At 41.4% G+C, this 27,033-nt stretch overlaps 2 protein-coding genes across 7 annotated transcripts; one reads left to right on the forward strand and one right to left on the reverse strand.

Annotated features, from left to right (window-relative positions):
- Positions 1 to 882: 882 nt before the first annotated feature.
- Positions 883 to 12,387, reverse strand: mtmr7a (myotubularin related protein 7a). 3 transcript variants are annotated; one of them, XM_046030394.1, is made up of 15 exons: positions 12,250 to 12,387; positions 11,785 to 11,865; positions 11,375 to 11,497; positions 11,022 to 11,184; positions 10,411 to 10,568; positions 10,191 to 10,319; positions 8,245 to 8,379; positions 7,854 to 7,986; positions 5,690 to 5,799; positions 4,422 to 4,547; positions 3,939 to 3,988; positions 3,656 to 3,856; positions 3,258 to 3,392; positions 2,936 to 3,062; positions 883 to 2,840 (listed from the first exon to the last, which is right to left on the reverse strand). In XM_046030394.1, the coding sequence occupies exons 2-15, from the start codon at positions 11,806 to 11,808 to the stop codon at positions 2,499 to 2,501; spliced, it is 1,956 nt and encodes a 651-aa protein (XP_045886350.1). In that variant the 5' UTR covers positions 11,809 to 11,865; positions 12,250 to 12,387; the 3' UTR covers positions 883 to 2,498. The 3 variants fall into 3 exon arrangements, with proteins under 3 accessions (XP_045886350.1, XP_045886349.1, XP_045886351.1); XM_046030393.1 differs by lacking the exon at positions 12,250 to 12,387 and having other exon boundaries at positions 11,785 to 12,220; XM_046030395.1 differs by lacking the exons at positions 4,422 to 4,547; positions 12,250 to 12,387 and having other exon boundaries at positions 11,785 to 12,221.
- slc7a2 (solute carrier family 7 member 2) lies at positions 11,546 to 26,615 on the forward strand. 4 transcript variants are annotated; one of them, XM_046030390.1, is made up of 13 exons: positions 11,546 to 12,105; positions 17,306 to 17,412; positions 18,724 to 19,104; positions 19,202 to 19,357; positions 19,739 to 19,904; positions 20,087 to 20,223; positions 20,309 to 20,531; positions 21,383 to 21,522; positions 23,277 to 23,379; positions 23,916 to 24,127; positions 24,209 to 24,375; positions 24,491 to 24,599; positions 25,139 to 26,615. In XM_046030390.1, the coding sequence occupies exons 3-13, from the start codon at positions 18,735 to 18,737 to the stop codon at positions 25,324 to 25,326; spliced, it is 1,971 nt and encodes a 656-aa protein (XP_045886346.1). In that variant the 5' UTR covers positions 11,546 to 12,105; positions 17,306 to 17,412; positions 18,724 to 18,734; the 3' UTR covers positions 25,327 to 26,615. The 4 variants fall into 4 exon arrangements, with proteins under 4 accessions (XP_045886346.1, XP_045886348.1, XP_045886347.1 ...); XM_046030391.1 differs by having other exon boundaries at positions 11,547 to 12,105; positions 18,727 to 19,104; XM_046030392.1 differs by lacking the exon at positions 17,306 to 17,412 and having other exon boundaries at positions 18,727 to 19,104.
- The last annotated feature ends 418 nt before the right edge of the window (positions 26,616 to 27,033 follow it).

Raw genomic sequence — 27,033 nt, forward strand, 5'->3', positions numbered from 1 at the left:
AAGACTAATGGAAAACAAACAAATTAAAAGATGCATTGTTGATCCTCAAAGTAAAATTCACTTTGCTTGCAGATAATAAATGAAAGCAGACAGCTGGATGAGCCACAGAGCAGGGCTACTGGTGTTGTTCAGGGTCTGGCTCATGGCCAGTACAGCTGGCCAGATGTTCCTCTTTTAAGGAATCAGAGCTCCAAATCTCTGTTCCCGACAAGTCTTTGCTGCCATTGACTGTACCTGATTGATAATGTCATAAACTCTGGTAGAGACCTGCTAATACCAATAACATGAAAAGTATTGTTGTTTGTAAATTGAGGTGATTCTGCAGAAGCAGTTGTTCAGATGTAAATCTCTTGCATCAAGGCTTATAGATGGTGAACAAGGGAAACAGGAACAAGACACAAATGGGTTTCAGCCCTGCTGTTTTGAGGAAATAAATACAAAATTCAAGAATAACAGACAGTGCAACTTATTGGTCAACCTGTATGAGGTTCTGGCTGTTTAGATTTTTTTTTTCTATTTGTCCAGGAATTATTATTATTATTATTCTTTGAAATTCCTGCCTACACACAAAGACAATGAAACACTAAAAAGTTACCTTCCAAAAACTCGACAGCAAGGTATTTTTATAATCAGTGTCCCAGTTACTCTGGATAATCCACAGATCACATGGTCAACATTTGTGACTGGAACTACTTTCTAATGAAAACGTAAGCCCTTTGAAAACTATTCAAATTGTGTTCTGTAGATTATCCAGAAATCTCAAACCCCGGGCAAATAAAACCAAACCTGTCTGCACTGCTAGATGCCAGTGGGGATAGGTGTGACATTTATTTGGTGAACTGACAGGTAAGAACACAACAGAGTATTATTAGAACAGTATCATTGACAATAATAATGTATTTATTTATTTCAAAAGAAAATTGACACTAACTATACATTTTTGCATTTAGATCAGTTTGACAAATTTGGCTCCTAGTCTACATGAACAAATAAAAGCAGCTCTTTCTTTCATACAAGGTCAGAAATCCTTTAGACCAGACATTTTATACCCTCTGATACACAAATACAAAACAACATGCATTACAGACAATAGTCAAAAAATAGGTCATAGTACAAAAATATTTCAACATGCTTTGCTTGATCATCTCTGCATTGTTCATGTGCAGTACTGGAGTGCACCTAGTGTGTACTCCAATACCCTAAGTCAGTAGCTTTAATGCTAATTTTACAGTTGAGATGGCACAAATATTCAAAAAGTCAGTCAATAATCTGCTGCCCGAAGCAGCAGTACATTTGTGTTCACATGCTCTAGTCTGCTGTATCTAGTAGGCCTATCATTTACTGTGTGGACTATTTACACCAGTAGACAGGTCTGTTTCCTTTGGTAAGAATTGTGATTTGATCATATCAAATCTGGTGTTGAAATTTTGTGGACACAAATGTATAATGTTGCCTTGTCTTCAATAAAATTTAAAATCTATCTAGTTGAAATACCCAGGTGTGGACCACAAGATGCCAATCAACCACAACGAACCACTGGTTATTGTAGTGTTATGACTCCAAAAATGTAACTGTGGTCACTGTGGTGTGCTGAGTAAGTTAAGTTTACTTTTAATATATTCTTTGGAATGGAAAAATGGCTGCATTACCCATTTGAACTAAATTGTGGGTAGAATGGGATTACTGCTGCTCTTTCAGGCCAACCTGAAATCTTGAATCCAGATGGCCTGTGAGTGGCAGTTACCATAAGGTGCGACAGCATTTAAATCTGGTGTTTGAAACAAAATTACCAAAACACAGTATGGAAAATGATTTAAAGGAGATAAATCTTTACAAAAATGCTACAAATTGAGTCATTCTGAATGCCAGTTAGCACCTGTTACAGCCAATTGTCTGTCCACATTTGTCATTTCCTTGTTGATGAGCTTCAACTCGAGTCTGCTGGGTTTTTCACTCTCCGCAGTTTATCCATTTGTTGTTTTATCATGTGATTGTTTCAATCATTTTGCTCTCTAAGATCAATGGAGCTACCCACAATGATGATTTGGTTCAAATGGAGCTCTCTTAATTATTTCATATTGCTTTGAAACGTGCAGCTGACTACTTCACATCCTTTTTGGTGTTTACAATGTAAAGCCAAATAAATAAACGAATATGGACGACCATAGTAAAAAGCAAGCGCGCACAGCTAAATGGCTCATCATGAATATGATGAGTTGACACACTCTGTATTGAATTGTTCACTGTTAACTGTTAACTTGCCCTTTATATTCAGCTTTACTATTACTTTTACAATCTTAATTTCTTTCACCAGGGTAAGAAGTAAAATGTGTTCAGCTACAGTAAACAGCTATTAACTAGTATGTATGTGGCAAACAGAGAGAGTCCGCCACACCACATGCAAACAAAAGTGCAAGTCTTGTAAAAGAGTAGTGTTTGTTCAGTGACCCCGTGAACGGGTGGTTGGTGCTGCACCTTCCGCCAAATGCTACATTTGCTCAGGCAGTGGAGTAGGCAGCTTCATCAGAGTCTGGATCCCGGGTGCTGTCCTCGCTGAGAGGTGAACGACAGCTCAGGTCTGCAATCCCTGACTCCTGGTCGCTGCCGTTGGAAAGGCTGGATTCCGACGTTTGCCTCAATTCCTGGGGCAGGAGGATCAGGCTGCTGTCTGGTGCTTTAGACTGACAGGGGCTGCTGGTGATGAAGCCCCCGGTGTAATCCTGAGGGGTGTTGGCCAGCCTGAAGTCATTCCCATGAGCCCATGCCGTGGGGCTCTTATCAAAGGTGGTTGCTTTCTGGGTGACAGGCCACCCCTGCTCCTGCTCCAGCTGAGCAATTTTCTATTGATAATGTAAGGACATTATTACAACAAGACTACAGTCATCTTCTATATCCAGCAAAAAAACATGGCAGTATGAATCTAGCCCTGTCCTACCTGTTTGTGTGAAGCCAGCTGCTCCTCCAGCTGCTGTGTCTCCTCTTGGATGGCACTCAGATAATCCTCCACTGACTGTCGAGGATGCATCCCTCGGTCAAAACGGTTGTACAGCCCTCTCCAAAACCTACACAAAGCAAGATATCTCTAAGCTCTAAAATACACACATCATCGTCTCTTTCCTTTGTTTCATTTACCATTTGCATGGATTTATTGCAAAAGAGTCTAACAACTGAGACTTGTGTTTGTAATAGGAAATGCATGTGTATACCAGATTTTATACTGAAGTTGTGGGTGTTTTTTTCTGTTTGTTAGAACCTACTTAAAGCAGTAGGGGGCAGTAGATGGCTGGAGGAGCCCCTGTGTCTGGCTGTGGTCTGGTCGGTACAGAGGGTTGATGTAGTCTACCTGGCTCGTCATTAGATAACTCCACAAAGAGTGAGTCCTCTCACACAATCTGTATGAATGTAAAGTGGAAGTCAAGAGTTAAAGATAATATCAAAACATGATTAATGGGCTTCTGATAAAAGAAAGACACTGATTGTTTTTTTTGTTTCGAACATAGAGTCGTCTCTATTTGCATGAGCCTGGGGACATAATATACTACCGGCTGTCACTTCTCTTCAGCAGTCAGTCTTCTCTCAGAGCGGTGGCTCTGACAAGATGCCTGTGCTGTGAAAAGGAAAACAAAGTGATGGCGGCTGCGGGTGTAAATCTCACCCGAGCTCTTTCCTCTCCCGCTGGTTGTTACCAATGAAGTTGCCATACTGGCAGGAGTAGATGTGACTGTGAATGGTGATGAGGAACCTCTCGTTGAACTCAAAGGCACAGGGGAACTGCTCCATGAGCTGCCACACACACTCCAGGAACTGATCGATGATGGGAGATACCTCTTTAGGGTCTCCGACCAGGTGGTTGCACCTGGAGAAGAGGTGAGGACAGTTCGATCAAAACCAAACACCTAAATCAGATGCTATGACAGTAATATTGTTTAGAGTCAAACCTGTGAGAGAACTTGTGTCCAAACGAGACCCAGTCTTTCTCGATGAGAACCTTAGTGCAGAAAAAAAAAAAATACATTGACCTGCTAAAACACAAAGATTTTTTGCACATGTTGAATGTCAGTGTGCCATGATTCAAGGTTCAGACATAGTGAACAGTGGAGCCCTGCAGAATGACTGAACCTCTTCACCCTCTGTGTGGGGTCATTTTCCTCTGACTTTCAGGGCAATTCTTAAAAGCAGACTTCTCTGTTATATTTACTTTCCATAGTGGCGCTTAGTGGATTCCCAGTTAGCCTGTGCAAATCCTTCTGATTAAAGAAGCAAGCCTCATGAGCCCTGTATGGTGTACTATCAGCAAAAGCCACCATGTAACTGGATATATTAATATGATACAGAGAGGTATGTGGCATGCACAGTGCTACTTAAAAGATGCAGTTCTACACTGTAAATTAGGTACAAAAAGGCAAAAGTTCACCATCTACCATGAGTCCTCTGAGGGTCCTGTAGTACGGATCCAGCAGTACACAGGCCACTGAACACACCTGGGCGGTGCGGTCCCAACCGTCTGAACAATGAACCAGGACACTGACACCCTCTTCTGCAACAGCCTGCGTGCACACACAGACACAAATACAGTGAAATCTTTTACAAATTGTGTTATTTCAAAATGAAAACAAATCTGTGTTTTCTTTATATTGAAATAATAAAAATGAAAAAAAAATCAACAGGTTATTTAGGCCTGAAGGATTCTGGTGAGAAAACATTTAATGAAAACAGAAGTTGGTTTACAACTCCACAGGGCACCTTTAAATTCTCAGATACACCACCTTTAGACCCACTGAGGCTGCACGCTGACTCACAAGAGGGTAACAGATCTGAAATACCTGTTCGTAGCAGTTAAAATTCTACAATAGGTTGCAGAAATAAAAACAACACAAAACAACGAAAACAGCTTAAACAGACTGCATCGATCCAGATATGTTTCAAAGTTTCTGCTGCTTCAGGCCCTGAAGTTTAGGGAAATAGATACAATGCTTTTGTTGTAATTACATTGTATTGGGTTTCTGTATGATTGCCATGTCATGTTCCTGTTTTCATCTTAACAAGTCTGACACAGTTGGTTGTGGTATTTTATTTTAAGTAATTAAAAGCTCTCTGGTAAATAGCAGTTTTGAGAAGGGAAACCAGCGATTATTAGATCATTTTTGTTTCCTCATTTGCACCTTTTAGGCACTTTCTACTTCCTGTTAGGCGGCATACAAATCCCGCCTGTGTCTGTTGAATTAATTTACTCCAAGCATAGATATCCCCTAAACTTGACCATGTACAAACTTAAGTATTAAGTTACCACCTGTCTATATTAATCATAGACAGGTGGAGCCTGAGAGCAAATACTGTTTAATAAGTGCAATGTAGGAGGTAAATGTGCTCTACTTATACAACCCAGACAGCGGGGAGTGATCTGAATTACTACTACAGTACTGTTATACTGACAGGTGTTTCTGTTATTTTGGCCACCCCACTTATACCTATGAGGGTAGTTGCCTAAAGACTTTTTTATTGCATGACTGATGTATCAGACTGCATTAGTTTTGGCTACATGTACCTCATAACTGGCAACTCAGTGTACACAGACAGACAATCTCTTTCACACACACACACACACACACACACACACACACACACACACACACCCCTAATATTGAGTGTCATGGTGAGGCAGTCAGCATGGATTAACCTCCAGACTGACCTTGGCGATGAAGATGCCTGCATCCAAAACAGCTTTGATGTGCTTCAGCCAGCCTGAGCTCTCCAGACCTTCCAGGAAGTGGGACATGGAGGGGGAACGCAGCTCACACACTGTAACCACAACACAGCTGTCTCACCGGGAGGAAACATGGAGCATACCTGATCACAGGACTTTATTAAACCTCACATCACTAAGAACATTCATGACGAGGAATTCAAAGGGAATCTGTGCCTTGCATGAGAAAATATGGGTCACACTAGCATATTTTGTTTTTCAAAACACATCAGCTTCTCGTGTGATGGTTCATTTGGACCCCACACAATGGTTTTAGTCACGCTGGCGGCGTGGCTCTAGGAATGTCTGTCAAACACTTTGGCTCAGACTGAAATATTTCAACAACTGTTGTATGGATTGCCTGCCATTTTTAACAGGCATTGCTGGTCCCCAGAGGATGAATCCTACTGACTTTGGTGATCTGCAGACTTTTCCTCTTGAGCCACAAGTAGGTCAAAGTTTAGAATTTTCTTGTCAAATATCTCAACATTTACAGCATGGATTGGTACAAAATGGTTCCAGATATTCATGGTTCACAGGTGATGTATCCTAATGACTTTACAGATCCTCTAGCACAAACATGAGCTTGATTTGTGGTTTTAAGTAAAACACCCTGAGCAACTACTTAATGGATTGTCATGAAATTTGGAGCATACATTCATGTTCCCCTCATAATGCATTTTAATCCCTATGGTGAGCCCTTAACTTTTCATTTAGTACTATCATCAAATCAAAATGTTTCATTTGTTCAACACTTTATTATATTATAACCAAATAATAAAACTAATGACATTCCCATTAGCCTCAGCTGTACTTTGCTAATTAGCAAATGTTAGCATACTAACACACTGAAGTAAGATGGTAAACATGGTAAATAGTACACCCGCTAAACATCAACATAGCATGGTCATTGTGAACATGTTAGTACACTGAAGTTAGCATTTAGCTAAAAAGAACCAATGTGTTTAAATATAGCCTCACAGAGCTGCATGGCTGTAGGATGTTAGCCTCGTCACTGTGTATTTTAAAATATGAATGTAAGACAAAGCCATGCCCATAATAACACAGGCAAGACAAACAATTAAATACAGATCCATTTCTGTACAATAAGGCTTCCTGTATTATGTTTGTTTATCTTGTAAAACTGAATCTAAAATTTATTTTTACCCCCCATCTTCAGGGTTCAACATAAATATTTGCAAGTTCACTGAGGGGTAGAGTGACATGAAGCCGTTTCTCCACAACTGACATTTCATTTGCGCAGGAAAATTCATCACATTAACATTCATGCAGACACACTTTTATACAACTGCATGGAAACTGGCTGTGGAAACATCTGCTCACTACTCACTCATTAAGCGGCTGACAGTGTTTTTTGCTGACACCACACCATTGTGCTGACCTCTTAAGAGGCGCTCTGTGGCCACTGATAGGACAGTGAACAGGTGAATGAGTTCAGGCAACCTTTTACAATACTTAGTAGAGCGGACTTCCACTAAGAAGAAATGTTTGCTCTAATGCTGCGGGGGGGTCCTTCCAAATCTTATTGAAGTTTGCAATCAGGTGGAGAGAGTCAGGCAGGCTCTTAAGGGCAGGCTCTGCCTCCAGCATTTAAAGATTTCCCTTGAGAGGGCAAAGAGTTATCACAACTTAGAACAGCTATAACTTTTCAGACTTGAAATCACATCATTCTCACGCCCTCTGTCTCTCTTTGGGGGATAAGGTCCCGGATTGTCCACTCCAGGAAACCAAAATAGCTAAGAAATAAAATCCAGATGGATTCAAAGTCTTCCTAGGAGCACCGCTGCACAATACCCAGAAATTCTCCTGTGGGCTCATTTGAGGCCTGATTGCAGCACAGTCCGGCCCACATGAGCGCATATGAAAGCCACAGGAGTAGCATGGGGTCCCTCTGTGCTTTAGTAATGTGAAGAAGGAGCGGGCTTTAAAACAGACTGCCAGAAAATATACATTCCATTCCACAAACACTGATGTGGTGAAACATTTCTGACACAGTGATGGACGCTCTGCTGTGGCTTCCAAACTGTTTCTACAGTAAATCAATTTACAATCAGTATGAGAAATCATTTCAGCAAGACATGATAATTACCATCTAGCATTTTTTGTTGGCTGTTTCTCATAACGTGGATGTTCTCGATGCCGATGAACTGGAACTTAATGTTGGAATAGTTGTCTTCATTTTCGTAGCCTTTTCCTGCAGCTCGGTTTGCGATTGCATTCAGCTAGAAAGACATTTGATTCATTGTCAGAATATACTTTTTCAAGAGGAAAATAATAAGAAAACATGGATTTACACAAATATCAGTTACATAAAACTGATCTGGATTCAACAAGCACATAGTCAGGATGTTTTCAAGGCTTTTGCTGTGACCATCCAGCTGGTAAAACACAGTATGGAAAATAAAGCCCACCTGAACATACAGCATTGTACTGTAAGACTTGTATTTTTGCAGGCCGTTCCTTAGGCACAAAGGGCTCACCTTAGGCCTAGTGTCCACCACATACATGAAGTCGCTGCGGGGGTTGGACCTCAAGATAGCCTCCAGCATCTGTTCGTCCTCCAGGCAGCGAGCGCTGAAACCTGACAGGGGCTGGCTGCTACGGCAGATGGCAGCCTGTGAGGAGAGGCACGCAGGCTGCTTCATACAGGAATGTTTACTTGTCTTGACAGTTGATTTTAAGTGAATTATTACTTTGGATGACATTTACAACAACAACAAAAAAAAATTTGCTGTAAGATGTGAGAATCAGGGTGAATACAAATTCACAGTACTTTTTCTTTCATCCCATGTTCAATTTAAATTAATCAACCACACATTTTCTCAAATCTCCATTTAGTAGCCACAAGGGGAAAGGGCCAGAGACCGTTTGTGTGATTCTCCCGTCTGGCTCATGAACCGGAGCGGAGCCCCTTTGTACAAACTGGGCTCCACACACTGGACCCTCAACCCTGGGAAGCTGACCTCTGACTCACACATAAAGCACTCCCAACTGTCCAGTCAAGGATTAATATAATGTATTATGAATGCTCAGGCTTATTCGTGATTCAAATTTAGAAAAAAGGTCATGATCCATGGTTTCATTTAACGACAGAACAGATATCTCATTGGACGTTTGACAATGTGCCTGGCTAAGAATCTCCTGGTACGGCATAGGTACGCTTTCCATTTTGTTTCATTGTTGACTGACATCCGTACTTCTGTATGTGTTCCTTCTTTTTATTCACACATTTACTATTCTATTTTTTAGTGTACTCCTGTGACCCTGACATGATGAAGATCTACTTGTTGCCAAGTACCACACCATTGTTAAAAAAAAATATTTTTTAAAATCACTAAAAACTGAAATGGCAAAAAAGAAAAATCTGTTTTTGCTCTGTATCACCACAAACACATTTTATATTGCCCTGTAGCTTGGCTGTGTTGTATCAGAAGTGAATTATTAGAAGAATCAGAGCAAATTATACAAAACCAAAGAGAGAACTTGGTTCCACTTTGGTGCCACCAGAGCATCATCACTTTAAACTTATTTTATTTCAGGCTAGTGTTACTTAACTTTAAAAAAAATGGCGAGAGTACGGTGACCCTGAGAGCTCAACACAGGCGTGTTGTTGCCATGGTTTGTGACTCATTAAGGGATGGAAGAAATACTTGTATTTGAACTCTCAGGCCCGCTGTATTACTCTGCATGCAGTACCAATAACTCAACAGCGAGATGCTGAGAATGGCAGACCAGTTTTAGCAAGTCATTTCAGCAAAAACTGGCCAAGCAAAGCAACCAAAAAAGTAGTAATGTCATTGTGACATTTTACATCTTAATATATGATCTCCTTTCTACGTTTGTCTGCCAAATAACTGCTTTGATAGGCTTTCCTCGAACAAGCCATTCCTGGCCACGGTCTGAGTCAGAGATTGGTTCTGTCAGTGTTGCAACTAGAGTCTGAACTGATATGGGATTTTTAAGACAGATGCCGATTTTCATATTTGAGCACATTAAAATCTGATATTCCAATATATTGGCCAATATTGTATTTTTTCTTCTTTTTACAAACATATAACATACCCCTAACATTTGTTTCATGTAGTTATGAGACCTCACCATGATAACATGACATAATGAAGTTTAAAATAAACTTCTTTTATAGTGCCAAACACGTGAGTTGCCAACAGGGGAGTTGCAGAGTGTCTGGTGTCTGGTAGACAAACTATGCAACAGCAACATAACATAACATGCTAATGGGATCGATCCGTCTCTCTGTTTCTTTTTAAATTGTCATTTATCAGCTGTTATAAACACCATTACCAATTTTCTGCAGTTAGCTCAAACTGGCCAATATTATCGACCCAAGGATTTATTGGTTGGGCTCTAGTTGCTACAATCCTCACTCATGGAAAATAAAAAGAGAAAATGTATGCAGTCAACTTACATGATTTTCTCTGGAGTAGTATGACAGAGTTGGAAATCTGCCTCTGCTTCTGAACTTGGAGCTCCCAACTATGACCGGAGGTGCGGCAGAATCGGGTACAAACAGGGCAGCGGGGTAAGTGTCACTCACCTTTGAAAACACCATAATAAAAGTCTAAGCTTCTGCCACGTCCATATTAGGATAAAATTGTACAACTGGTCATAGATGTCAGCTCACTGACCTTGTAGTGTTGGTTAACAGGGGAGAGTTTCCACAGGGAGTTTGGGAGTCCCATTCTGCTATAATCAGTGTTGACGTCCAAGAAGTCCCATTCCTGCCTTCTCTCCTCCTCATCCACGTTAGGCTTATAGGAGAAGCAATACAGCTCCTCGTAACTCTCTGCAAGGCACAATACTGGCTGCTAAACTTTGACGCACAAAACCTCCACTTTGTTCGAGTTAGACAGTCCAAAGTGTGGCAAAAGCAGAGGAAATGAAACCTAGAGGCTGACCACAGCCTGGATTTTAAAGCTGGCATTGATATAATTAAGAGGGAGTAACATTTCTCATAACATTTTATCAGCTGATATTTGTTTTTAAATATATCCCTGTTAAAACACACATCTTCAACAAGGATCTTCCAAATTTGGTTAAAATGTATGGGGGAGGCAGGACATCTAATAATTGTCCAAAAATCCAACACAGAAATCAATATAGCTGTAAAGAAAAAAGCCATAATCAGAGGACAATAGTGCACCGAACCTCTGATATACTGGTCTGCTTCTAAGCCACATTTTAGCTATAACATCACCAAATCGGTTACATCACCTCTGGCGACATGATCACAGTTTACCTGGCTGGGAAAGACGCTGTAGGGACAGGTGAACGTCATGGCACTCGGGCTCTCGAGGTATGACAAAATGAAGAACCTGGAAGTTCTTGCAGTGAATGATCAGGGGACATCCTGAGGCTGTGGCGGCTTGTTTCTCCACGCTGGACACCAAACTGTGAAGCACCTGGTAAGGAAAATAAATGGCAGATATAGAGCATTTATTGGAAATGTTATATTGCAAACACATTGTGCAACGTGATACAGCATATGCACACGTTGTGTCTTGCACTGTATTTGAGGTCTTCTGACAACCTACAGTTTTAATGTTTCTCCAAACTGTTTCTGGTCCTTCAGCCTAATGAAATGTTGCCTACCCATGTTTCATTGCGCGCTCCAGCTGCGTTCTCCACAAAGATGGTGTGAGTGGCTGTCAGGTAGATGGTGCCCACCGTACTCCTTCTAGGGGAGACTCGGTCAAGCAGCCTGACATTCTCCACCTGGAGGGGGGAAAGGAAGAACAACATCAAACAGCCGCATCCTCATAGAGGAGCTGTGACACAGCTGTATACTCGTGTGTTAACTGAGTGCGGCCAAATGTGGCTGATCGCTGCAGGAGAGGACAGTGGCTGCCTACGTGGCCGACACAGCACACGCCCTTTAATTAAGCCTGTGTTTGTTTAATGATTGGAATTAAAACTCTGCGGTCAGCGCACATGACGGTGTGTGCTGGAGTGCCACTGGAGGTACAGCGCGGAAATGGCAGCTAATCACTGTAAACTATTACCTTTGGTAGTCGGATGTGCTCCATCGGCAGCTGAGAGATGAGCCGCAGCTTCCTGCGATCACTGGACCTGTTACAACACACCTACCGACAGTACAACATGTGTACAATAGTATTACAATCGGCTGTAGCTTAGCTTAAATGGTTAATGTTGGGTGTCAGTAAGCGCGCAGGTAACCCCTGTCATAATATTGCCATTGTCGTCTTCACGGGAGCCGGACAGCTGGGTCCTAAAGCCCGCCGAATATGTAACGTTAAAGGGGATTTCAGGCTCCTGCTGACCAAAGTTACATATCTGAATATGAGGTATTCACTGAGAAAAAAGTAAGTAAATTCAAGAAAATTACTGATCTCAAGTCATTTAAGAGAAATGGGTGTCACCGCACGTCTTCACTGAAATTACTAATTACATAAATTGCTAAATGAAGTAGTGCATTGCGGAGTAAGCTAGCTTAAAATTCAGCTAACCTGAAGATGGTGAGAGTAACGTTAGTTTTGTTCAGAATTGTTGTTTTTTTAACAGAAAGGACAATGGTATTTGTTACTTTCAGCATAATAGCTTTCATCCCAGCTATCAAATTAATTTACAATAAACAATGTACAGCTGTGATGCAGGTAAATCCAATTAACTTAGCTGTCTGAAATGGACTACAGCTGCAATGATTAATCAATCGCCAACTATCATATCAGATAAATAATCAATGATTCGATTTATCGGTTAAAGTAATTCTTTAAGAAAATTCTCAGATTCCAGCTTCTGAAATGCAAATATTTTCTGGTTTTCTATGACAGTAAACTGAATATCTTTGGTTTGTGGACAAAACAAGATATGAATGAAAATATGTGTTAGTTGCAGTCCTAGTATGGACAGACCCTGAACTTATTCTGTTGGTTCCAAGGGAGGTTCAAGATTAATGTCTTAATTTAACATTGCTCAGTGTCCATTCAAAATGTATTTGTTTATAAAATATTTCTATGGACAGTGAACATTTTGAGCCAGTCACAGACCCTAGACACTGCTTTCCCTTGTCATTGCCAGCTCTACAACATAATTTCTAAGCTGTCAGCAGGAGACATTCACAGACACAGCTCTTAGTTTTGAGATAGCATAGCTGGCCAAGTTTGACCTAAAATGAGTCCATCTGTACTTTTAAAAACTTTATTATTTGCTCTGCATGACTCTGAGAGCAAAGTCAAAACTGCTATCATCTGTGCAACAAACCCAGATGTTAAAGGGTGTGTCACAAAGTAGGCCAGCAGACAGTTTAAAATGTTATTTAAAGGCAAAATTTATAGGCTGAAGTATTGCACATTCTGGCACTGAGCATAAAATATCTAGAGTTTGCTTAAGTGATTGCAATGTTAAACAGAGAATGAAGCTATTTGGAGAAGTTCCCCAGTGCATTCACAGATACATCCAATGATTTAAACTGGATGTATACGCATTTTATCTGTATACATACACCCACACTGAACTGATTCAGTTACTTATTGTAATGTATTTTTAAATTCAGCAGTATTTTGCACACCAGTGAGCTGGGGAGCCATCTGTTGCAGGACAGTAGACAGAAAAAAAAACCAATAAAAGTAATTAGTTAAACTAAGCAGAAGTGATTGACTTACTGACGCCTGGTAGCCCTGCTACACGCCTTCTCCTTCTGCACTGCATTCATGAATGAGTAACCAAGAAAAGCTTGATTATCCAATGATTACAAAAACCAATTCAGTTCTGATATTGTCACACAGATCAGATAACGCACCTCTGTTTAGATAATCATATTATGTGAATACTAATTAAGCCTATCCAGCCTTGATGATTGAACTGATATTTGTTCATGACTGATATCTGCTTTATCACCAGCACATTGGAGTAGTTGCCTCATGTAAAAGGCCAAACAAAGATATGAAAAGATCATGACAGTGCAGAGGGGAAGTTTTAAACCCAGATATTTATTTAGGGTTGTAAACCTGTGAAATCCCCTGCTCATATCAGCCAGTTTTATGGTAAACTACAGTACTGCGCAAATGCTGGAAAGTAAGAATGCTGTCAAAAAAAGACATGTCAATAGATTATGTTTATCCATCATATCATTCATGAAATACAAAATGAGTTAACAGAAGAAAAATCTAAATGAAATACATTTTTGGTGTGACCACCCTTTGCCTTGAAAACAGCATCAATTCTTCTAGGTACACTTGCACAAAGTCAGGGATTTTGTAGGCATATCATCAGATGTATGAATAAACAGTTGTACCAAATAGGTGCTAATGATCACTAATTCAATAGGTTGAAAGACAATCATTAACTGAAACATAAACATGTGTCAGAAGAATACGACTGGGTGAGGAACAGCCAAACTCCGTTAACAAGGTGAGGCCAAAAGTCATGGCAGTGAGCATAGCCACAAGACATAAGGTAGTTACACTGCATCAGCAAGGTCTCTCCAAAGCAGAAATTCCAAGGCAGATAGTGGTTTCCAGATGAGCTATCTTTTTAAGAAGCAAAGAAATAGGCAAGGAAACTTGCTGCGGCAGATGAAAGACGCATCATGCTACCCTCCTTACTCCCTTCCTGGCGAGTTCCTTCAAAAACTTTGTACAAGTGTACCCAGAAGAAGTGATGCTGTTTGGAAGGCAGAGGGTGGTCACACCAAATATTGATTTGACTTAGATTTTTCTTCTGTTCATTCACTTTGCATTTTGTTAATTGATGAACATAATCTATTAACATGTCCATTATTGAAAGTATTCTTACTTTACAGCATTTTATCCCACACCTGCCTTAAACGTTTTCAGTGTTTTCTCTGTGTGGAATTAATTTTTGGAAGGACTTTGGAAGGAGTACAGTCAGGACACAACCCACGGGCCAAAAGATTCCTGGACATCAGAGATCATCTTTAAAGAATCTGTTACTGTTGCCAAATGTGTCGAAACAAAAGATTGATGACATTCAGTGTATTGTAAACCACGCTGAAGTTGTACAACGACCTATTACATTTATCTTTGTGTAAATGTAGTATTGAAACACTACTACACAAAAACCTACAAGCACTGAACTGGAAAAGACTTGTACAGTGACCTAGATAGAGACAGGAAATCACTTTTAGCAGATCAGGGAGAGGGGGTCCTCAGGATTAATGCATCCACAGATAATACTTCATACTCATACCTAATAAAAATAGTATTAAGTCAAACAGGTAGTGTCTTCAGGCTTCAGTCCCCAGACTGCTCTTAAGATGTAATATGAAGAGGCTTTGTACCATTTCATTAAATTAAACATCTAAGCCATGGCTAATACGAGCCTACTAAACAAGTTTCTATTCTATTTTTATACTTACGTCTTTACATTTTTCCATGGAGCTACACTACTTAGAATCAGAATCAGAATCAGCTTTTATTGCCAGGTATGTGTACACATACGAGGAATTTGGCTCAGGATTGTACATTGCTCACGATGTGCTTACTTATACAATAAATGAATGAAAAGTTGATTCAGTGAATCTTAACATGGGACTGGGACATTTAGCCTTTATTTGAATCAAACATAGCTATTTATTGACTTTTTCATATTTATTTTGACTTTATTTTCTTCATAATTCACAAATTATATTTGGCCCTGTCTTTGACTTCAGCATGTCCATATTAACTAGTTATATTGTTGTCAAGTTGAGGTCTAAGTATCTTCCTGGCCCAAAGACTGCTGTTAATCTTGAGGTCGCCCTTGCTGTCTTTGATTCTACTCAGACCTGTGGCCGGCGTTGTCAGTAATTGTGCACTCTAACATTTCCTGGTGACACCAGTGTTAACTGGAGCGAGCAGTCCCTGTGTCCGCAAGGCAAACACCACTCAATCTGTTGACCATATCCAGGTTTTTGAAGCTAGGTCACTCTACCATTGGAGGGCAAATGCATTCAATTGGCTTCACAGAATTAGCGCATGTCAACAATGAGATACGGTGAGCCAGTGACTCCTTTCCATCTTTTCCATGGTTACAGTAACTACCCACATGTGCTCGTTTCAGAAGAGTATTTTTGCGGCCCAGGATGACATTATTCCATCAATGCAAATCATTTGTGTAATCCTGAATTGTGCAAGAAAAATATATAACATATAAAAAGGTGCTGCCACATATTGTGTGTTTCGTATGACAAAAAATAATACAGCAGTGATGCTTATTATATTAATTATATTGTTTAGTTAGTGTAACAAAATGATTATCTGATTCACCAGCTTCACTGATCTACTGCAGTTTTTTCCAGTGCACTAAAGCACTTTGTTAAAGGATGCTCAAATACACAGGATATTTTAGAAAATGTTTTCCTCAGTTTCATGCACCTCAGTCATTTGATGTGAGCCATACCTTCCTATCAGTGCAGACTTTTAGGTCTATGTTTTAGATGTAATGTGTGTGTGTTTAGGACAAACAGCCAGCATTAACTACAAAAAACAACTTTGACTTTCCCATCAGCATGCAGCTCCGATAATCAGCCCCTGCAGCCAAGGTTTGGTGGGCGACAGGCCACGACATTTGGCTGCTTGGTTGGATGGACAAACTTAAAGAGAACTGGCTGTTGTCATGCCACAGAGACTCAGGTCTGCGGGTTGGACGGTGTTTCTAGCGACCAGCTGCCACCTTCCCACTGAGGTCTCAAGCTGGTTTGAGCTGGTCTTGGCATAAATTCTCTCCACTGCAAACTCAACCTTAATTGTAAATCGCAGGCAGTGTTTGATGGAAAATTGTGACTTTTTTTCCCCTCCAAGAGCTCAAGCTTGTAACTGAAGTTGCTGTGGAGATGCCAGGCTTTTGGTGGTGTACCACAGTGAGTCGTGCTATTGATTTTGTAACGTCCACGGGTCCAATAGCTCAGGGAACATTGAGCAATACCTATCTTCCATTAGGAGGACTTAACCCACCAGTACTGTAGCTCGTCCACCCTTCATTGACCAATCAGTACCCATGCTTTTAGCAGCACTCCTGTGGGCTGCACTGGGTAAACACAAGTGTCTGCCTCAATATTTGTCAACGCCAGTTGCCTAACCATTTATCAGTAGTCAGTAAGCATCTGGGCAGCTGGGATCTATTCGGCCTGAGTGTGCATTAAATCACAAATTCTACCATCAAGTTTCCTTCCTCGCTTCTCTGTCTTGCTGTGTGATCCCAGGATAAGAGCTTATGGTGCAATGCTGTCTCCACACAGTTTTACTCCCTCAAACCTCAAGCATGGAGGTGACCCCCCCCCAAATCTCACCCTAATTCCCCAGGGTCTCCTCCTCCCCTTGTCTGCCTGCTCAGGGGACGTCACTCTGGCTGCGGTGGGACTGGAGGCTGAGTCTAGGGGCAAGGCAAGGGCAGATCCTATTAAGAAATACGGGGGACAGAGGGGAGGCGTAAAAGTACTGCTCTGCGCAGTGTACATGCCAGCATATGAACGAGTGTTTAGCACAGTGCTGAGGCAGAGTTTCGAGGCAGCAGTTCATGGGATCTGTGGATGTAAATTGACTTTTACCTGTGGTTCACGTGCAGCTGATCCGCTGTGACTCTCTGCACAAGCAAGCTGGAAGAAACGCACAGACACATCTAAGAGCCATCTCTTTTTTGGGCCGATTATATCCACACAGTCATTCTGACAGGTAGGTGCATGTCTCTAATGAAATAGACAAAACGTTTGCAACAGTGGTTGTACGTTCATTTGGAATAACTAATGCTGGGATTTCATGCTCATTTTGCAGTAGCTGTGAGTCGTTTGCGACATTCAACATGTTAAGACTAAGATGTGACCTAGATATGGCTCTCACTGTACAATGTAAAATACACATGATGCAGGTTAACATCTGCATATTTGCAATGTCAGTTCCCAGAGTTTTCACTTGTAGCAATCTGATTTTGGTCTCTACGATTTCATCCACAGTATTCTCGGAGACGCTAATAGAGCACTTATTGTAATTTTAATGAGCTGTCACATCCAAAACTCATTTCTCTTGGCATGTAAGAAACACACTGGAGATCAATGCACATTTGGACGGTTGTCAGTGTAAATTTACGGTCAAGATAATCGAAGTGTTGGTTCAAATAAGAAACCTTAGCTTCAAAAGCAAGCTAGAAACTATTCATTCGGGGCAAGCATAATTCATTCATCATTTATCATATTGTATTCATGCAAATATTGTAGGCAAAGTCCCCAGCCATCTTACTAATGAAAAGAGACATTTTTAGATACAAGACCATGAAAACAAAGAGGACTTTGCAGTTTGTCTTTTTATGTCCTTAAAGTAATTAGTGAAGAGAGACACTGGAATTTCTTTATTGTGGTGCATTCGTGGTCCCCTTATGAATGCAGCTCTTTGAGTACTTAGATCTGCACCATAACCCCACACAATAGGTTTTAATGGGACACGACTCTATGAACTTTACCAGGCTACAGCACTTGGCAGAATTCCAAAAATGCATGTCACCGTTTGTAGGGTTAACATCCCCTAACCCCACCTTTGTTTCCTCCCCACGTGTTACGCAACTCCTTTTTTTTGCAAGAGAGCAAGCTGCAATGTAAAGCAGATGGAGTCAAATCAAACTGTGCTCACGGGCCTTTGGTTTCACAATTCTTGCACCTTCTATTGAATGTTAGAGCAAATATTGATGCTAAGATAACGAGTAGTAGTAGAGATCTACTGATCCCCCCCACCCTTTAAGTATGACTTGTTGAGATTTTTCAAATACTGTAATATTTATGTTTCTCTGCACCTTAGAGGGCCTCATGCTGCGTGCACACACACTTATACAGCAACACATTTTCAAATTCAAATTACCCAATAAGTAAAAGATCTCTTGATGCCGAAGGGGACAACGGAACAAAAAAAACAGTTCTTTCACACACAGTAAAGTAGGCCAAACCTATGCTGCGCAGGTATTTCCAGTTATTTCACAGTTATTTCTTTTTCTGTCAGCAGGTATCAACATGCTTGACCAGGTTCTGTCATTCGGTCGCTCTCTGGTGCGCCGGAAAGTGGTCGACCTGAGTAGCCTGGAGGACTCAAAACTGTGCCGCTGCCTGGGAACCGTCGACCTCATCGCCCTGGGGGTGGGCAGCACTCTGGGCGCCGGCGTCTACGTCCTGGCCGGCGAGGTGGCCAAGGGCGACTCGGGCCCCAGCATTGTCATCTCCTTCCTAATTGCTGCCCTAGCCTCCGTCATGGCTGGCCTGTGTTATGCTGAGTTTGGCGCGCGTGTCCCCAAGACCGGCTCTGCTTACCTTTATAGCTACGTGACTGTAGGAGAGATCTGGGCCTTCATCACTGGTTGGAACCTCATTCTCTCCTATGTGATCGGTGAGTTGATGACAATCTTTGAATGACATGTCATTTAATGATACATATTCTTCATCGTGTCTGGGTTGTTTTTTTTGTTTTTTTTACTTTCTTACAGGTACCTCCTCAGTTGCCCGGGCTTGGAGTGGCACATTTGATGAAATGATTGGAGGACACATAGAGATATTCTGTAAAACCTACTTCAGCATGAACTCTCCTGGTTTGGCTCAGTACCCCGACTTCTTTGCCGTCTGCCTGATACTGCTGCTATCTGGTAAGGCAGCAAGGCTGAGAATCATAAAAGTTGATAAAAGTCTATATGTTGGTACAGGGGATGCGGGGAAGGACAGAAATTAGGTCCATTTAGTTTAAAAGAGACGACTTTCATGAGCCACAGCTGGCAAAATCCAGTAAAGAGATGGCAGGACATTGTGTGTGGTAAGTGCTTAATATCCCCTTCTTTTTAAGAACTGCCTGATCACCCTGCTAGCACCAAGCTACTTCACTTTCCCACAGTCACAATTGGGAACTGCCCAGTACAAGTACAGTTTCTTTACAACCTCAAATCACTGAGAAGCACCGCTGGCATTTCAGTTAAACTACAACAAACATCACAGTATTGAACTGAGCTGTGTTGCCTTTTTGCTCATCCCAGGACTCCTGTCGTTTGGGGTGAAGGAGTCAGCCTGGGTCAATAAAGTCTTCACGTCCGTCAACGTGCTCGTACTCTTGTTCGTCATCATCTCCGGCTTCGTCAAAGGAGACACGCACAACTGGAAGATATCTGAAGAATCCCTCATAAACGTCACCATAATTACAAGGTAATTTATTCATTTGTTAACTATTACAGTTGTTTATCTGTGTAGCCATTTAATGCAAAGCTGCTCCCTAAACAACATACACAGAATTACTATCACTGTTGGCCTGGATTGTTTGTGCTTATGTAGTGCACCTAAATTTTTAGTCCAAATCTTGTTATAAAATTAAATATAAAATGTTTCAGGAACATTTCAGTGACGGCCAACGTGACCAGTGACTTTGGGGTTGGAGGATTTATGCCCTTCGGCTTCAGCGGCACCTTAGCTGGAGCTGCCACCTGCTTTTACGCTTTTGTTGGATTTGACTGCATTGCGACTACAGGTGAGCCATTGACAGGTGGTGATTAAGTGTGATTTAATGTGGCAAAAGCTAAAGGCAAAGATATTTGTGTGTCTGCGGGTGACAGGTGAGGAGGTGAAGAACCCCCAGAGAGCCATTCCCATTGGCATCGTGGTGTCACTGACCGTGTGTTTCCTGGCGTACTTTGGTGTGTCAGCTGCGCTTACGCTGATGATGCCCTACTACCTGCTGGATGAGAAGAGCCCTCTGCCCATGGCCTTTGAATATGTGGGCTGGGGCCCTGCCAAATACGTGGTCGCTGCCGGTTCACTGTGTGCCCTCTCTACCAGGTAAACACTGGATTTGCTTTTGTATAATAAGCATATCAAACATCAATATTCATGGTAGAAAAGGCAAAAAGTTGTACATTTACTGTGTCAGCAGAATTTACAAAATTTAGTTTTTGATTGATGTGCATGTTATAAATGGGTGATAATGGTGAATGAGATCTGGTCGTAGGGATACATATATATGTCTATGTCTTGTTATTGGATGTAATCCTGTTGCTAAATGGGACATAGTGGGCGCAGTGCTTAATTGTCTCTGTTTTCAGATTCCTGCATGTCTTTGAATTATGCTATTTATAATTAAAGTATCATAAATAAGGTGGGCAAGTTTGTCTCAAAACAATATATTGGTGTGACTTCATTCTGTCTTTCTTCTCTGGTGGATGCCTCCAACCCTTTGTGACCAAATTTGACTTGAACAAATTCAATTTTGATCAATGCCTGCAATTGGTGTTTAGGCTGTTACTTTGGGGTCCGTCTTTGGCAGTTGTTTTCACACATTCCAGCAGTTATGAAAACTCTTTAACACACATTGTGGTGCTTTTATATGTTTGGACTAAATGCTTACACTCCTGGGTAATGTAATTATTCAAGGGCCTGTGAAAATCCAACTCCAAAGCAGCTCTGAAAACTGAGAAAAACAACTAAAATCTACTTGCAACATAAAAATATGACTGTTTAAAGACATTAGGATATGTAATTTCCCCTTAAAAGCGGGAAAAGTTCCAACAGGGAAGAAAGCCACTGGTTGTAATCATGCTCTGAAGCTTTGATGATTTGTGATTGTGTAAGTGTGTGTGTTTGGGGCTCTTGACTAACGTGTTGGTCTTGCATGTCTCCGCTGTCTCATGCAGTTTGCTGGGCTCCATTTTCCCCATGCCTCGTGTAATCTATGCTATGGCAGAGGATGGGGTGCTTTTCAAAGCCTTAGCCCGAATCAATCCTAAGACGAAGACCCCACTTATTGCCACTATGACCTCCGGTGTAGTAGCAGGTGAGAGCCGGGGGAGAATCCAGTGAGATCACTCCTGCTAATCTTTCTCCACCAATCAACTGTGAAAGACATGGTCAAAGAGGCAGATAATCATTTGGGTTTTTTCTTCCTGAAACTGACTTTCTGCTATAACTTATCCAGCTTCAGGAGGTTTTCCCTCCATATACACATGTTGTTCTTTCACAGTTGTGCAGGTGTCACGTTTTCTTTCCAGAATGCCCTCAACTTAACCACCAACCCTCTTCTCCCTAGCCTGTTGGGCTCCATGTTCCCTCTGCCGCGCATTCTGTTTGCCATGGCACGAGATGGTATTCTGTTCAAATTTATGTCCAAAGTGAGTAAGCGCCAGTCGCCTGTGGCTGCCACCTTGGCGGCAGGTACCACTGCCGGTAAGCTCCCGAGACGAGGACCCGCCTATCATGGGGTTGTATCGTGGACTTGTTTGGGGTTTTAATCTATGCACGTGGTGGTGGTTACTGCATGCTGAATTTGGTGATGGTGTTTCCAAAAGCATGTGAGAAAACGTTACACGCCAATAAGTTCATGGACATTTATGTTATTTTGTTTCAAGAATGTGTTCACCACTTTAGTCCATCTGGCTTTTATTCACTTTTTTAAATAAAAAAAGAAAGAGAATCAGCTACTGGAAAGTAAATAAGATTGTACTGAAGTTTTCTTTGCCATTGACTCACCACACTGGAGAGCATGAACCAGAGAGGTGCTGTGGTTGTATTCATATTAAAATCATTTCACCAGTACTCCACACCAGCCTTTTCACAATCATCAAATGTAATGAAAGGTTTCTGCAACTAGTTTAAAATAGTAATTTTTGTACTTTTTGACAACTTGACGCCTCCTTTAATTTTTGTTATTGCTGACCTGAGTGCTTTAACTGAAGTGAAGCAGTGATGAATAAGTGTACTGCAGGGTGTGTTGGAACACAATGACATCACTGTTGGGTGTGGTTACAGTTGCAACAGAGTACAGTGAAACAGGATTGAAGCTTTCCACCTGAAACAGCAGTGAAACAGTTCTTCAGCCTGCTGTTAAATTAGTCTTAAAGTCTAGTGACTTATACTTTAAGTAGATATTTTCCACTTCTAATAATAAAATAAAGAAGAAATCCAAACAGTTAGACTTTGTGTGGTGTAGTGTGCATACAATGTTACAAATGTCTACTTCTAAAGGTTTCCTAAGGTGATGACCCTGTGAATTGACAGGCAGATGTAAACCATAGGAAGGACCCAGCACACCAACCCTCCCAGAGCCAGAGCACAGGCCATGTACTGAGCAACTAGTAGAAGTGGGCAGGGGAGCTTTCTTTGTTATTGTTTTTAATGTAATGTTGTGAGGAGCAGCGCTCTGTGTTTGGACTGTGCTGCTGAGATCAGCTCCATACTGCAGTCTGGCACTGAGATACATGCGAGGGAACGCCACATTGTCTCTCACATCAAACAACACTTGGTAGGGAGATGATTACAGCTGTCAGGGATGCATTTAGCTCTTTTGTGTTTTCTTATTGTGAAAACATCTGCATGAAATTTAATTTGCATCTGTTCATGGGTGTTTGTTGGAGGGTGCATCTTTTCCATTTAGAAATGCAAGTATATCGGTGTTGCACATGAATGTTGTAGTGTATTTTGTAAAAATGATTGCTGCAGTAATCAGTAATGATACTATTTCTTAAAACTGTTCCCTTTTAAAGGTGAAAGTGTTTGAGTTTATTTTTATTGTATTTCTTTTGCTTGCTATAGCCATCATGGCTTTCCTGTTTGACCTCAAAGCTCTGGTTGACATGATGTCCATTGGAACTCTGCTGGCCTACTCACTGGTTGCTGTGTGTGTACTGATTCTCAGGTGGGTACATTCATAAATAACTCAAAACAACATCGCTTGAAAGACATATTATTTGTGCAACATTGTGAAACAGCTTCTCTTATAGCTTTTCCTAAATCCCACAGGTATGATTACCTGGTGGTGTAACATACGTCTCTAGTTATTGCATCACACTGGTGATGTAAGAGCTGTGAATGCTCCCATTGTATGAATGTGAAGTGGCTGCTAGAGGGAAAGAAGGTGTTTACTTATGTTTCTGTACTTGCTAAACTCTGGACGTGCTGTACACCTCTGTTGGTTGTACCAAAGTGACTCAATACCGCCGCCACAGTAAACACAGACACAGTGTAGATTTATAGACCTCGGCTGTTTTGTAAAGTAAAACCAAACTGTTTCACAGTGAAAGTAGTTTGCAGCTATATAAAGAATATACTGTATATAACAGGTAGTACGTCGAGACACTGAAAACACTTTGTGACAATTTTACTTAGAGTACAGCAGTGTGGCTTTGAACTGTGGTAAACAAACTTATGACCTTTGATGACTCTGTCGTCCAGGTACCAGCCTGATGGAGCCCTAGGGCGGCGGGCCGCTACCAGTGAGAGGGACTACCTGTCCTCTGAGGAGGGTGAGTCTGACCTGACAGAGTCGGAGTCCCACCTTAACATGCTGAAAGGTGGCAGCTCCGCCCTGCAAACTATCCTCCACCCTCCCGTCTCACCCTCTGAGCATTCCTCAAGCGTGGTCAACATGTCCATCTGTGTGCTAGGTAAGCAGGGCAGGTTAAAAAATCATGTTTTTATGATGTAACTGAGAACGTCTGAATCACGGATGTGCTTTCAAACCACAGTGCTGGTGGTTTGTGTGGTCAGTTATCTCACCACGTACCACATCAGCTCCATCCTCGGTATGGAAGTGTGGATCCTGGCATTGCTGACCGCGTGTCTCCTCATCTTCAGCAGCTGCGTCTTCATGGTCTGCAGGCAGCCTCAGACCAGCAAGAAGGTCTCCTTCATGGTGCGTGGCAGCTCAATAAGTCATCCATTCTCATACCAAGTCCTGCACTATGGAATGTGACTGTAACACATTACGAATGAATTGATGGTAGATTTTGTGCTTTTTGCCACCACAGGTTCCTCTTCTGCCTTTTCTGCCCATTCTGAGCGTATTTGTCAATATTTACCTCATGGTTCAGCTTAGCGGAGACACGTGGATACGTTTCTCTGTGTGGATGGCTGTGGGTGAGTGCCAGTCCAAACAATTACCAACACCCATGACCCATTATAAATATTTAGGAATAGTTTGACAGTTTGGGGAATATGCTTATGTGCTTTTTTGTCTAGAGTTAGATGTGAAGATACCACTCTCACGTGTATGTTATGTATGAAGCTAGAGCAGAGATGGTTAGCTTAGCTTGGAAACAAGGAGAAACGGCTCTGTGGAAAGTTATTCCGTCTCGACTGGGAGCAGTGACGGCTTAAAGGGAGCACAGTTCAGCATGTAACCCCCCTTGTATCACCACAACGTGAGGACTTGTACAGATTAAACAAACAAGATCTTTAGAAGGTGCCGGCAGTTTGAGTTTGTTTTGAGCCAGGCTAGCTCTTTCCAGTCTTTATGCTAAGCTAAGCATGGCCCGCCTGGAGCTTTATATTTAGCGGACAGATATGAGAGTGTTATTTATCTTCTCATCTAACAAGAAAGTGAATATTTTCCTAAATGTCGAACTTTACCCTCAAAGCCGGCATACGTCACATCTTTTTTCCGACACTTTTCTCAGGTTTCCTGATCTACTTTGGCTACGGCATCTGGCACAGTGTGGAGCGTCAGCGCCAACTCCAGGGTCCTTTAAACAGCAACAGCGCCCAGGAGCACAGCAAGACCAGCAGGGAGAAGCAGGTTGATGTAGGTGCAGCTGGAAAAGACCAGGAGCGTTTCATCTGCCCAGAAAAAACAAGCCAGTGTTAAAGTTCACCAGCTCATTGACAGACCCTGTGAGGTGACAGATGCATAAAAGCACACAGCAGCTCTGCCTTGATGCACCTGTTCATACAGCTTCACCACATGTGCCTCAGTCACAAGCACATTCAGTCTGCGAAGGCCGTATTCGTATCAACGGCCACATGATGAGGCGACGCTCCATCCCTGTGATGGAACCACATCCTGTAGGTCACTTTGTGCTTTATGGGTAGCATGGAGGCAGAATCAAAAGGACAGGTAACACACTGGAGTGTGATGTTGATTTCCTTTTAACACTGAAGGCGTCAATGCACGACTGCAGAAAAGCATTTCTGTTTCACTGTAGACTTGAGTTTTTAGTGGGCTTTTCTGTTAATTTTGATATTTTAAGCATGTTTGTACAGGTGGGGTTTTAAATGTAAAGTCTTGGAAATCTGTGTTATCCATTTGATGAATGGTTATTATTAGATTGGAGCACCTATGGTGGTTTCATTCAGCACAGGTTTGCTTTTTTATTTTTCCTTGGTTGTGTTTTATCTATGAACTGTTACGATCTGAATATATATTTGATATGGAACTCTTCACAAAACATATCTGTAGTTTCTTTTTTCACTCTATCTGATTTCAGTTTGCTGTAATTTTCATTTTTTGTGCTATTTTGACACAGCTGCAGGACATGCCGTTCATATAACCTTCATGAAATTATCTTAAACAGAGTACTCTGCCACCTAACAAGAAGCACAACAATTAATTACAAGTTAAAGTACGTAGAAAACATCTGTCTTGCGACATAATTTAGATGAACTGTGCATTTTTTTCAGGTTAATTCTCTTGTATTCAGTGTCTTACTTCAAGATTGGTGTCTGTGTTGCTTTATAACCAATTTAAAGAGACTTTTTGTGCTGAACTGCATAAAGATTCAGTGCATTCTTTCCTCTGGGTGCTTAGGGGCCACCCTGGTTTTCTTGTACTATGAATTGTACAGTAAGGCTCAGTGAGCTCTAGTTTACAGTAGAAACTTGCGTGATCGTTCACCTGTACTGCCAGGTATTTCACACCATCTGATGTGGAGAAATCCTTCACTTTTCAAGAGGTCAGATTTGGATCGGTTTGACTGATGTCTGCCGTGCAGTGGTTTAAATGAATGTGGAACAAATTCAGAAGCTAGTCTCTACATTAACAGTGTAGAGTCTTCCAGTGAGGTTACAGGATAAAGTGCATAGAAGTAACCATGATGTCATGATGTAGTATCGCCTGTTAACAACTACATAGAGTACAATAAATGTATTTTCCAGTAAGACAGTGTTTGGTGTTTTATTATATCATTAGTGTCTCATAGTAGATGTCTGAAAACTACTTTCAATGAAATCTGGTGAAAAAGTTGGGCCATGAATCATAAAAGAACTGATTCATTTTGAATGTAGATGACGCCACCATGTGGACATTCAGAAAATACTTTTTTGTTATTCTGCCAAGTCCAACACATATGCGTCATACAGTGGTGGAAGAAGTATTTTGACTCAAGTCAAACTACCAGTGCCGCAACGTAGAAATACTACTCTACAAGTAAAAGTCCTGTTTTCAAAATCCTATTTTAGTAAAAGTACTTAAGTATTATTCTGCAAAATATACTTACAATATCAAAAGTAAAATTACTTGTTCTGGAGAACAATGGCTGTGGCTGGTGCAATTTTATATATGACATTATTAGATCAT

Source organism: Micropterus dolomieu, linkage group LG19, assembly GCF_021292245.1.
Source record: "Micropterus dolomieu isolate WLL.071019.BEF.003 ecotype Adirondacks linkage group LG19, ASM2129224v1, whole genome shotgun sequence".
In the NCBI taxonomy this organism is placed as follows: domain Eukaryota; kingdom Metazoa; phylum Chordata; class Actinopteri; order Centrarchiformes; family Centrarchidae; genus Micropterus; species Micropterus dolomieu.